General features: G+C 34.8%; 1 protein-coding gene across 1 annotated transcript in view; it reads right to left on the reverse strand.

The window, feature by feature from the left end:
* DPYD (dihydropyrimidine dehydrogenase) overlaps positions 1 to 13489 on the reverse strand; it is a 796846-nt gene that overhangs the window by 442905 nt on the left and 340452 nt on the right. The window contains exon 10 of the mRNA XM_012791012.3: positions 13217 to 13386. Coding sequence (XP_012646466.1) covers positions 13217 to 13386 — 170 coding nt within the window. The remainder of the gene's footprint in view (positions 1 to 13216; positions 13387 to 13489) is intronic.

The raw sequence follows: 13489 nt of genomic DNA on the forward strand, positions 1-13489 counted from the left end.
TCAAATATTTAGCATTCTTGCTAGCTGTCTGACAGTGCACAGAATTTGGGCAGTATGAACACTGGCCCCCACAGAGATTATTCTGCATTTTTGCTTTTGGAACTTTAGAGATGTTCCTTATTCTCTGCTACATGTAGGATTAGACTATTGGGCAGCAAACATAAATCACACCACTTTCTGCTATTTTGCTATTAAATAGCTAGATTTTCCATTTAATATAAGAGAGGGAAATGTTTCATAGAAAGATAGGAATATCATTGAATATATATATTTGAAAAATATTAATGTCATATCAGGAAAAGAGAAACTAAGACCATGATAAGATTTATCTTGGGAAATAGGGAAATACTAGGACAATGAGAATACCGAGTAAGGTAATATAGTGGATATTTGCAATTTTTTGCTAATTCAGGCATCCATTTTTAAATATGTTGGACTTTCTCATACCAGAATCAGAGCTCAGTCACTCTTGCCACAGTTTCCAGCTCTACTTTCCCCCTAGTTCCTTAATGTGGTTAATCCAGATATTTGCCTTATGCACCTGCTCCCTGATGACGACTTCCCTGGAGGACAGCTGAATGTAGCCTGCTTGGCTGGCCCCATGACCATCACACCCTGCATGGACTGTGAAGATATCCCACAGTGACCACCTCTCAGTCACTGTGTGACCTTCTAGAACTCAGGCCTGCTTGCTTTAAACCCACCAATGAAAATTCCCCACGAAAACTCTGTTTGGATAACAACCTGGGCCTAATAAAGGCATTGACACACGGGTCCCTTTCTCTTTTCTCTCTCTCTCTCTCTCTCTCTCTCTCTGTCTCTTTCTCTCTCTCTCTCTCCATGTACTCCCTGATTTCTATGTCTGTTGTCTCTGAGTGTGCTGTGCACCCTCTCCCAGGAACTGCAAGTAATAAAATCTTTATCTCCATCTTGTATGTCTCCCCATCTTAAAGATACTAAATTAAAACAGTGACATTATATGTCAAGTGAAATATCCTTTGAACTATTTGTGAACAACATATGGTTTTGCTCTCACTATTTAATAAATCTAACTAGACAAATAATAAAAATAAATATTTGTAACTGATCCTCAAAATTTTAAGTGCTTTACATGTAACTTATTTCATCTTCACACAGCAAATATGTTATGATGCCTACATATTAGTTATTACAAAAAAAAGTATTGAGCTTTAAACAAACTTTGTCTCCCTGCTGTGGTACAAAAAGCCAACACAACACTGTGCATCATCATGATTTTACAGATTTAGCACACAAACTTAGCCACACTGCTGCTTGCTGGCCTCACAAAAAGACTCTGTGTGAAGAAATATTATATTTTTTCCTACAGGAGAGAAACTGAAGCTCAGATAAACCAAAGATACATTAAGAAATGAGAAAGCTTAGCTAAAATTCTGATCTGGCCCAAACTAAATCCTATGTGGTCTTCATTATGTGCAAGAATAGCAATTCTTGGAAAGAATTCCTGAAAGAATTCTTGAAAGAATGAGACTCTATGATTCCAGTTGCTAGTTACCGAACCTCAAACAAGATAAAGTAGAATAGGAAAGGACATAGTCAAAGGTCAAGGAGTTGGGTAGATAAAGATGCTTTCATGGGAAGAGGAGATTTGAGCTTCCCAGTCTAACTATATTTAAAGGTAGTTAGACCAAATGATGGACAGATGAACCCAATATTGCAAATTAATTAATGGAGACACCTTGAATCCAGAGAAAGGGCAAGTTTAGAACAAAGAAAGTACTACTTCACAAAGTAGATAATACAGACATAGAACACATTACCTTAAGATATAAATGTGGAAAACTAAAATAGAATTTAACTAAGTTTTTTTTGTTAAATAGTAAACACCTTCACAATGCTCTTTAAGTACAGAAAAGAATATTTTATCTTTTTATCCCCAATGCCCAAGAGTAATATTCAAAAATTAACAATTGATAAGTATGAGCATATGCACAGTCAGATAGATGCCCAGCGAATCAGAATAGAGGTCAGCCAATATGCCACACAGAGGGGCATCAAGATAGGTGTGTCTGTCAAAATGAATGGCACACAGTAAACCCTGAATAAAGTTTCATTTATTAGGAGGAATGACAAATTAAGATGAAAACCCAAAGGACATTCAAATTAAGGAAGGAATAGCCAACTAGTAGTATATTGAGTGAATGGCTACTAAACACACATTCCAATTCAAGTAACACAGTGCATGTGGAAGAAATGCATTTTGACTAGCACATTTTATGTTGCAAGGTTGAAATACAAAAGCAAATGGTGCTCCTCCTCAGTTGTCAGTTGTACTGCCATCAGAAAATGATGAATTAGATTGATTGATCAGTGATCAAACCACATGCAGTGGGTCTTAATATTTTACTGTTCAAATTATCTAGCCTTCTGTTGTAATTCACAGATGTCAGTGTTAGTGCCTTTTAATACCTAATGTTTGTCAATGATCATTAATAATAAGCAGCTCTGTGAGTCTGGTCTATGAATACTTTTGTTCATGGCACACATGCATATTTATTTGTTTGATGGAGCCTGTTCATATGAAAGACAACTGGCACATCAAACAAAAATGATAACCTCTTTCATACTTATCTCTAGTCCTTATCTTGTCCTTACAACCAAAAAAGTAGTAAGCAGATATAAGGTTCCATTTTTCATATTCAATAAACCATATTGTCACCTTCTTTTCATGCAGTGTGAGGAAAGTGAAAAAAAAAACATTCTTCTTAGATTTGATTTTCACCTCCATTTTCAAGAAAGATATGTGGTTGATGCTGAGTGAAATAAAAATAGCATGCTGTAGCATGCAATAATGATCATCATTTTAATGATTAACTTTATGTAATGTGATGATTTGGTCTGATTAATATTACAGGCATCATACTGTAGAAATTATGAAACAACTTAATTTACTATAATTAAAAGCATGATGTCAACTCATTTTTAGATTGCATATAGGCAAAGTAAGAATAGGTTATAAACTATAATGAGCAGAACTCAAAATCAGCATATATTAAATTCTGGATTAACTTCTAATATGCCAAACTTTGAGAAGCAAGAAGAAATGGTGTTCCTTGTAAAGAATATCCTCCAACAGCAAGAAATTCAACAATTTATCAATTCTATATGGACAAAAAGACCTCAGAAATATTATTGGAATCACAATTGTTTGATAGTCTTCTTTGACCTGTGATAATACTGAAAAATATAATTTTATTTCATCACTGTTCAATTATTGGATCTAATGAGCCCCATTCATGCATAAATTTAACCAAAAATTTATTAAGTACCTATTTCATACAAAAAAAATGGTTCTAGGTGCTATAGTTAAATAATATGATCTCTGCCTTAAAAAAAATCCCATAGAGGAGGAAAATAAACAATTGTGTTCACTATAATAATACATAACAAAGATTCTTTGCTTGCCCCAACTTTAGTCAGGTTCCTGAACCTTCTACTAGGTCTGCCTATGCACTTCCTTGTAAAATCCAGATTTAGCAAGAAGTCTGCTAAGTCAATTTAGAAGAACCCCTCACCTTTGATATCTAATCATCTTAAATATCTGTTCAGGTTTTTCATCTCCACTACACTTCAGATGATGCCTGATCACCCTGGCCTGTCTTCAACAATAATCCTCTCAGTCCAATTTAGCCAACGAGGTTAAACCTTATCCCTGTTGTTTCTTTTTAGTAATTTCTTATCCACTGACTCCCACACTACTTCTTATCTATTAATTCCTACTTGTCCCTGGTAAATTCTTACCTGGGAAATATGAAGGGTGATGAGATATGGAGGATGGAGGGTTCTTGCTAAACTGACTTAGCAGGATTCTTGCTAAAACTGGATTTTATAGAGAAGTACACAAGTGGGCCTAGGAGAAAGTTCAGAAGCCTGACTATAGTTTGGTCAAGCAAAGAATCTTGGTCACATGCAAATACAGTGTACTGTAATGGCACAGAAAATGGCATTTTCCACAGGAGCAGTGAAGGTCAAGAAAGGGCAGCATGGAAAAGATACAATAAGCTAATCTTGAAGGATAGTAGGAATGAACCACTAAATGAACCACTAAAAGGAAATTAGTTATGAGGAAATTCTTGTATGAAATTCACTTTCTCTCTTTGAAGAAGAGGAGTATGTGTGGAAGGGTAAAGGGGTTTATCTTAAGAGGAAAGGAAGGAAAGCAACTTGGCTAAATCTTGTAATCATGCTACTAGGAAACAAACTATTGGCATTTGTAAGTGGGAGAGTCTTTATCTATAGAATGCTTTTGGAAAAACTGTTAGTTTAGGATTGCTATAGTAAACAAACCTGGGAACTATGAATTTAAGGGGCATGCATCTCTGTGAAGAGCCAGGTAGTCTACATGACTGAGTATAAACCAGACATGTTTCATAATTAAAACAACTTTCTTTTGTATAAGTGATGGAGCTACTTACATTACTTAAAGACTACATGTTAATTTGGGTTATAGGAAATCCTAATTCAGCAAGATGGAACCTGGGGACCTGTGTTGGTGGTACTGGACTTCCTGTTTACCTGTCACCTTGTGTTTGCTTGTATCCTTCAAATTAATAAAGCTTGATGCAGATTGATATTTCTAATTCAGGTCAGTTGGATTTTACAACATAATCTTACAGTTATCTTGGTTACCAAGGAGATAAAGGAAAATAAAGGAAGAGGCAGCAAATTCTGGCCATTCACACTTGACCTCATATTTCTTAATTCACTAAATAGGTTTTTAAATATTTCGTAATTTTTGATGTATGCAGATTCATGGTGAGTGGTGAAACACAACAATTTTGATATGCTAATTACTCTCTGGACTGTACCAGCTAAATTCTGTACTTACTCTTTTAATTGGGCTAAAACGTTTGGCAAAACCACTTGTTGAGGTACCTCCTTTTAATAACTATGATGGTGTTAAAGGTTCATTCACGGCCTGTTTTCAGCTTAAGCTTTTTAAAATTGAAGACTTTTGAACATAAAGAAATATTTCTCCAAATGAGAGTTGTACTATATGTTGGATAAATGTAGTTGTCCCTTAACTGAGTTCTTACTAATTTTATTGTGCCATCAGTGAGCTGCAAAATCTAGAAATGCAATGTAAGAGGTAATTTAAAGGCTTAAAATGTCTTTGCACAGCTATCACAAAATACATCTCTTCTAACAAGAAAAGAGTATTTTTAAACACTATTCATTTATGACTGATGACATTTTCTTAAACCTGACTAACTCTTATTACTCCTTATCCTAGATTTTGCTGGAGTCAAGCATTCTCGGCTGCTGTTAGAGTATCTCACAAAATTATGTTCTGTATAACTTGTGCCTTTGCAATGTCTTATTTGATCTTGAAATCCCTCTATGTACAAATTCTGCACAAATCAGGATCCTCTATCTTCTACAACCTGATAATTCTCTTGGATTCTAATAACTTTTTATTAATGTTTACTTTTTATACATTGTTTGGTCATATTTTCTTTTATTTAGTTCTCAGCTATCTTTCAAGAGATGAAAGGCCAAGGATAATTAACATTTTTCAATCTACTTTTAATGTTAGGTTGATGCAACCTATCATTAATGTGATGTGATATGATGCAGTAGCAATTTTTGACAGTTAAATTAAAAATAAAATAATTACTTATTTAACATCTATCAGAAATAACTCTGAGATGTATGTATGCATATATGTAAAATTATATATTTTGGATACTTCATATACATTTGAAGTCTTCCCACAAGGTTTTCAATGTCCTTTAATATATTGGTTTATTGATTTGCCTCATTGATTGCTGCCTTGAATCAAGGACTATTTTATAATTTGATTCAGATACCAAGTTGAATGAACTAATACACCAAAGGGATTATATTTTAATTTGTGGGATAGTTATAAAGTAATAACTACCCTATGTGATAAATGCTATAATAGCAGGAAATATAATGAGCTATAAAAGCCCACAGGAGAGAGAAGTTAATGGGGAGGGAACTAAGGAAACCTTCAAAGAGAAAATGACATTTGGAGCAGACCTTGAAGAATGAGCTCACCTTTTTTTAAAAAAAATCACTTTTTAAAAAGACTGACAATTATTTTTTTATGTTAATTCATATGTCTTTCATTTATTTTTATTATTTGAATGATATATATATTGACTAAAAAGCATATTTAACAAATTATACAAATTACTTTTTAATATTTTCATTTTATAGGACAAGCAAAGAAGACATTGGGAAACTGAGGTGAATATTATTAAAGAGAGAATGGGCTTCTAATTTTCACATAGAATTTAATAGAGTAGAGCAGGTAGATCTTATCCCACTCCGGGCTATCACCGAAGCGGTAGCAGCCTAAACAAAGTTCAATCCCTCTGTAATTTCTGACCAAAGCAAGAACCATAAAAGGCACCATCCCACATTGATGGGCAGATTATGTCTTCCTCTCTTTCCAAAGAGCTCGGACAGACAGTGCTTCATCCGTGCCCATCTAAAAGGATGATAAAGTTCAGGTTGTGTGAGGACACTGTAAAGGTCAGCGAATTGGCAAAATAGTCCAGGTAGACAGTAAGAAATATGTCATCTACAATGAATAGGTGCAACGGGAAAAGGTGAGGCTGATAGCACAACTGTCCGTGTGGGTATTCACCCACAAGGTGGTTATCACTAGGCTAAAACTGGAAGAGACTGCAAGCAAAAGATCCTTGAATGGAAAGCCAAATCTCTCCAAATGGAAAAGAAAAGGGGCAAATACAAGGAAGAAACAATCAAGAAGATGCAGGAATAAAATGATCCTATATACAACTTTAATTAAAAACTGCTAAATTTTTTAAAAAGTCGAGTGTTAACTTATTATTATTTAATAAGGTTTGACTGTGACATACCAGTTGAAAATGCCCACATTTAATGAATCTGCATGTATGTGTGTACACACATATGCATATACAAAGTTATATTTATAATAGATGTGAAAGAGGATCAGTAAAGCTTATAAAAGAGTATAGTTTTCAGCTTTATAGATATTACTAGTCATAATGTAACAACCTCCCCCAGAATTTTGAAAATAGCTAAGCTTTTAAAATATATAATCTTGAAGGGGCACGAGCTTTTGTTGGCTCCTGGTGTATTTGCAGTCTTTTTATTTCCCACTCACCATCTGAATTATCACATGTAGTATAGAATTCTGACAACTTTCACCTGTCAGTTTCTTTGATACTCATTTCTTGAATATAAGAGATTCTACCTCACCAAGTGACTCAGGATATATTAATTGCAACTTGTTTCAAGTGTAATATTTATAGATATTGCTAAGTTTTCAGTTTAGAAAACTTCAGTTGTCATTCCATGCAGAAATAGAGCCTTGCTGTCCACATTACACATCATTCACATATCTTTCTCTGAATATTAAAACTATAAAATTTGGGAAGGGGAAAAACCTTAAGAAGCATATAATTTCATCACTAATTTTATAGATGGGCATACTCAGATTACAATATATAACCTTGAACCAAGTGCTCCAACTTTTAGTTAATTCCTTTTTGACTACTCCATTCCACCTTTTCATGCTACACTGAATTTTCACAACTGCTGAAAAGATAAACACATACAGATCCTTGGAATGTCATTCCCCTGTCATCATAAAGTATTAAAGATATACTTAATATGTTAGTACCAAGGGAGACCCTAACTACCATTAATTAGCTTTTTGTGCCTGGAGGCAAATGTGTGGGTTTATTTATTTTTTTTGTTTTCAGTTTCTTCAGATCATGCTAACATGTCTCTGAATACTCTCCATGAACACCAACTCAAATTATGTGTCGGTGCCAAAGAGCTTCTGTAAGCAACACCCTTACTAAGTAAAATTTAGTTTGTCAGTTCATAGTGGTTATTTTCTAAAAAATAATGTCCCAATTTCGTATTTCTTATAATTATATAAAAACTAGAAAGTATCAGTTACTTGTAGAAAAATGCATGCTTAGCTGCAACATATAGATGATAAAACTATCTATATATGCAGCTTTAACATGATCATGTGATAGTAAAAGTGTCTAAGAGGAGATCTATGGGTCATGCCACATGAATATTCTATTCATGGTGGCATGAATAGATACACTGGCTGGGTACATTGTGTGATATCAGAAAGATTCTGTTAAAAGGCACATTTTTTTACATAAAGATATATTTTTCAGCATTATGGTAACAGATGTAGAAAATTTTGACTAACAGACCAGACAATTTGCTATTGTTATTTTATAAAGTAAAAATAATAAACTAGCACTGATAAAATAATAATTGCTAAAATAATAAAGTAGCATTAATTATCAAAATAGTTGACTCTCTGAAGAGCTAAAATATGTGGAAACAGTAATATCAAAGTTAAATCAGTTACCATCTGGACAAACAAGATAATAGGAGGAAGCCAAAGGACACTAGGGAGCAGCACAGAGACCCCATAAAAATACAGCAGAATGGAAGATCCATCATATTTTACTGCTATTGGGAAACTGAATATGTGAACAATAGATTCTTAAAATACTATTTGTGTGTGAGATTGTGTTCTTGAAAATAATTCTGTAACCATATTCTTCTCAGTAATAATTAATAAGAACTACAAAGTCCTTCCCCAACCTTATCCTTTAAATTTATCAACTCAAGCAGGTCTGTTGAGTCCTGACCTTCATGCCTCCTTTTAGGGATTCCCCGAAGCCTTCCTGCAGTTCTATCTGATCTGTCAACAGCTTTTAATACCAGCATTTTGGGGGATTCTGTTATCCTGTGAAATTTAATCTCACCTATTTAAGCTTGCAGAAAGTACTGGAGGGAATTATTAACAGATTTTCCCTCATCTTCTTAGAGGATAGTGCTGAGTGATTGGCTGGTTTCCCTAAGGACACACAGCTGAGAAGCGCTAGTTTGTCAGAAGCATCCTATTTAGCATGTGTGTGAGGCCACAAGGGAGCCAGAAAGACATTTGGAATCAGAATTACAGCAATATGCTGATGGTGCCTCCCTATCTCCATTTCTTCAAACCTATATCTTTTAGCATTAATGCTTTCTTAACTAAGATGGAAAGTGCCTCCAAACAGCACACTGCTTATGGCTCTAATTAGACAGCTGGAAAGTACGTTGATGATACGTTAGAGCAGTGGACCCTGAGCAGGCTCAGTATCACCAGGGAACGTGTTAAAAATGCAAATTCTCAGGCCTACCTCAGACCTACTGAACCAGAAACTCTGGGGACAGGGTCCAGCAATCTGTGTTTAACAAGCCCTCCAGGTGATTTAATGCACACTAAAGTTTAAAAACCTCTGCATTAAAGAAATAGGATATGTTTGTCAATGTAGACTCTATTGGGTGGCACCTCCTAGTTTTGCCCATTAAAATATCTCTGGTCCCAATCATATTGCCCTTGGTTACTAGCCATATAATATACCTTCTTTCAAAAAATTCAATGTTAAACATAACTGGCCTCTGTCACAATTCATCTGTGTCACTAAAGGATGAGAACATATTGTTCTGTATTTCTCTCCTTCAAAAAATGAGAATTAGACTGCACCATCCGATACACACATTTTGCTGATACACCTAATGATGAGGCATTTTATTATCAGACAAATCATGTTATTTCCAAATTCATCCAAAAGTCTAAGACCATTAAACGATAAACATATTTGAGAAAAATTCTAAATGATCCTGTTCCTCAATCTTCTTTGACTTTAAAGAAACCACATGAAGTTGAAGCATATATGTGTTGGTGGTAGACAGCATAAGAGAAAGAAGAGAAATACAAAGGAATCAGGTCCAATATTAAATTGAGTGATGTATCTATGAAATTGATTAAAATATGCAAAACACATCAAGAATAAAAACAAATAAAATAAAAATAAATTCTGTATAGTGAGTAAAACTGTGGCCATGGTATAATCTCTCAAAATCCAAATCTTAAAGCAGATATATGGACTTACATTCTCCTGACTTTCCAGTTCCACGACTGTTAGTACTGCACTATCTTGGGACCTCTTTTGATGTACACAAAACCAAGTAATGGTCGCAATGGATTAACATTGAAACTTTTACAAATACTGGAAGTCCCCAATCCTGAAAAAGTATAAACCCTGGCCAGTGACCCAATTCTGAAATATTTGCCCACTCTGATAAATGTAATATTAAATACTTATTATTTCTTTTCTCATGTTGAGGAATCTTGCTTAAAATTACCCAGTGAACCTTCAAAGGCCTACTGCTATAATATTTCTCTAACTTGAAAGGTATTAGCCCCTTTAATGCTAGAAGCTCTGGATACTGAATCCTTCCAGAAAATATTCATCCCACAATCATTTGCTAAATACTTCATATGTGGCACCCATTGTCCAGGCAGGGGAAAGATAAAAGTACTAAGAGAGATGATCATGGCCTTTGCTCTCATGGAACTCAAAGCCAAGTAGTTTTAACCACTTCGGTACTGCGCTCACTGGCCACAAAACCTTGCCCACAGCCGGCACTCATAGTCCACACGATAGTTTGTGCTGTGCATTGACGACGAATCCGTTTTGCTCTTGTGTGGTGAGGAAAGCTTTAAAGCACTGAAAGCTTGTTTTACTTTACAGGCAGCTTTACTTGTAATGTAAATCAGAATAGGTAACATATACATATATGTTTTCAATACGTTATTTTTAGATGTTCACAATTTTATTTTGATAAATGAAAAATTAGAAAAGTCATATCACGGCTGTCGGCTAAAGTCACTGTGCGCGTTCATCTGTGGCTATCGACTATAGTTGATGCTCATACCGAAGTGGTTAAGATCATACAAAAATTTGGTTTCTTGTGGGCTATTAATAAACATCCAAACACTTGTTCTTATAGTTTTAATTAAGCCAAGATCCACTTGAGTTCTACTAAGCTCTACTGAAGGCAGGTGACTGTTATCTCAGAAACTGTTGCTTCTTCTCAACACTTTGGTAACCACAGCTCAGCCCACAGAGTCCTGGCCTTCTACTGAGCTATGCCTTGCCTCTGATCCTTTCCTTCCTATACTCCAGTCACAATGATCAATAGCCTACTCTTTTAATAAGCTCCTGACTAGCCTCCATGCTTCTGACCCTACTCCTCTATAGTCGACTCTCAGTAGAGTCATCATTTTAAAATTTAAGTCAGAATTTGGTGCTTCTCTGCTTAAAACAGTCCAGTGGTTTCCTCTTTCACTGAAAGTAAAAGCTAAAGGCCTTATAAATGCTTGCAAGACCTCACCTGATCGGCTACATACTGCCCTCTCCTATTGTATTCTAACCACATTGATGTGTTTTTTTTTTTTTTTTTTTTTCTAATCCCAGGAGTCTCAAAGACTTCTTCAGTCAAGGATGGGTACATTTAGTTTGGCGAAGAATGATTTTCTCCTGGATGCCTACCTTCTCAATCTCTTCATCTTCTGTGTTCAAACATCACCTCATGAGAGAGGCCTTACAGGGCCAACCTATTTGAAATGTTTAAAATCCTGCCTTCTCCTCCACCACACCTCTCCCCTCTCATAACTCCTTATAAGCCTATAGTAATTAATTTTTCTCCATAGTTCCAATGATCTTTTATAGACTATTTATGTGACAATTTATTTGCTTAATTATTGGGTATCTTCCATCACTAATTACAAACTCAATGAGGGCATGAAATTCTATCTGAGTTGTTTATGCCAGTATCCAAATTGCCCAGCATAATGTCTAGTACATAATAGGTGCTCAATAAATGTAGGTTGAATGAATAAATAAATTCCCACCTCAACCCTCTTAAGTAAATTTCTTGTCTCATTTTTTTTATCTGTTCTACTTGAGACAAAAGAAATAGACATCATTCATTTCCAGTTACCCTTACTAATGGAAGATGACTGAGATATAAAGTGTAAGTAAATTGATATTGACACTTAGGGTCATCAGCCCATTTCAACCCTCATGGAGCAGCCTTTTGCAATGAAAACTTCTCTGATATTGAAATAAGAACAGTAAGATGTAAAATACTTAGTTTAAAACATATTTGTCAAATACTTGTTATTTGCCAGGTCTTGCACTATGCACGAGGATATGAAGATAAATAAAATTGACCTCTTTTAACTTCAACAAGTTACTTAATTCCACTATGGCTGTTTTCTTTTTATTTGCAAAATGACATGATTGTACTAATTGATACCTAAGATTGCACTCCAGAAGAAAAATTCTATGATTATAAGACAACCTTGGATTAAAAAAAAAGTCTAAAAGGGTAGACTGGACAGAGCACAGCCCAGAGAATAAAGATAACCTTTTAATCCCAGCCATGAACCAGTGGTGACTTCGATATTTTAGTAACATTAATTTGTAATATGGTTAATATACATGTGACAAATTACCTATTGACTTCAGTTATAATTCTTACCTGGTAGAGAGACTCCAAACATGTTCAGACATTCTAAAGCAAGTATAATTCATAACACTGATTTGAGTAAAATGAGTAATTTATCTTTCTATAAATATGTTTGGTTCTCCCTCTCAGACCTAATAGCCTTTATAAGGCACTATCTTTCTGTAATAGCATTAAAATTTGAAAAGCATGTAGTACATGTAACCAGCTGATGGCTCACTTAAGAGTAGTTACCAGTCACCTATAAGAATGAAATGACTTCAAATCTGTCAGTTTTAGTAAGTTAATTAATTATTAATTCTGAATAGTGCTTACATTAGACCTCTTTTACAAAAATACATGACAATCTCATCATCCTATTTGCTTCACAGCAGAATGAACTGACTGTAAGTATGACCAAGGTATATATCTTTGAATGTAGCCTGTCAACTTGGCTTATGGAAAATTCCAAATGTCTCTAATTAGCACATTCTTCTAATATCCATACATTTTGTGAAGAGTATCTATTGTTTAAGGTATGGAAAACTTAGTACATTAACTATTACTAGTTAAATAGAATACATTTGAAAGTTACTAACACTGACAACAAGAAGCACTTGTGCACTGACAAAGACAAATTTCTCATTTTATCCAAATCAGTATTATAAATTTTCTCTTACTTGAAATGTCTGAATTAGAAAAAAAAACAATTATATGCAGGACAGAAATATTTAAATTTGCATTTGACAATTTCAATAACATTCTAACGGTTTCAACATTAACACTTTCAACTCCTAAAATCTGTTGGATTACAACTCCATATTTTCTGATGGTTCCATTTTACCTCCTCGGGGACAGCTCTTATATTAACAAAGCCTTTTCTGAAGACGATGAACACGCGGCGGGCTCCACAACGTAAAGCGGATGTTGCACAGTCAAAGGCAGTGTCTCCAGCTCCGAGTACAATCACGGTTCCCCGTATCGATGGCAATGGAGAGTGACAGGCACACATTCCTGAATGATGAAAGGAAAACCCCATTTTCAAGTAGAGAAACCATTTCTGCATGACAGCTCAAAAGATACTTGTACTCAAAGCAGTGTAAAATTGCATCTTGCA

Source organism: Microcebus murinus, chromosome 2, assembly GCF_040939455.1.
Source record: "Microcebus murinus isolate Inina chromosome 2, M.murinus_Inina_mat1.0, whole genome shotgun sequence".
Taxonomy (NCBI): Eukaryota; Metazoa; Chordata; class Mammalia; order Primates; family Cheirogaleidae; genus Microcebus; species Microcebus murinus.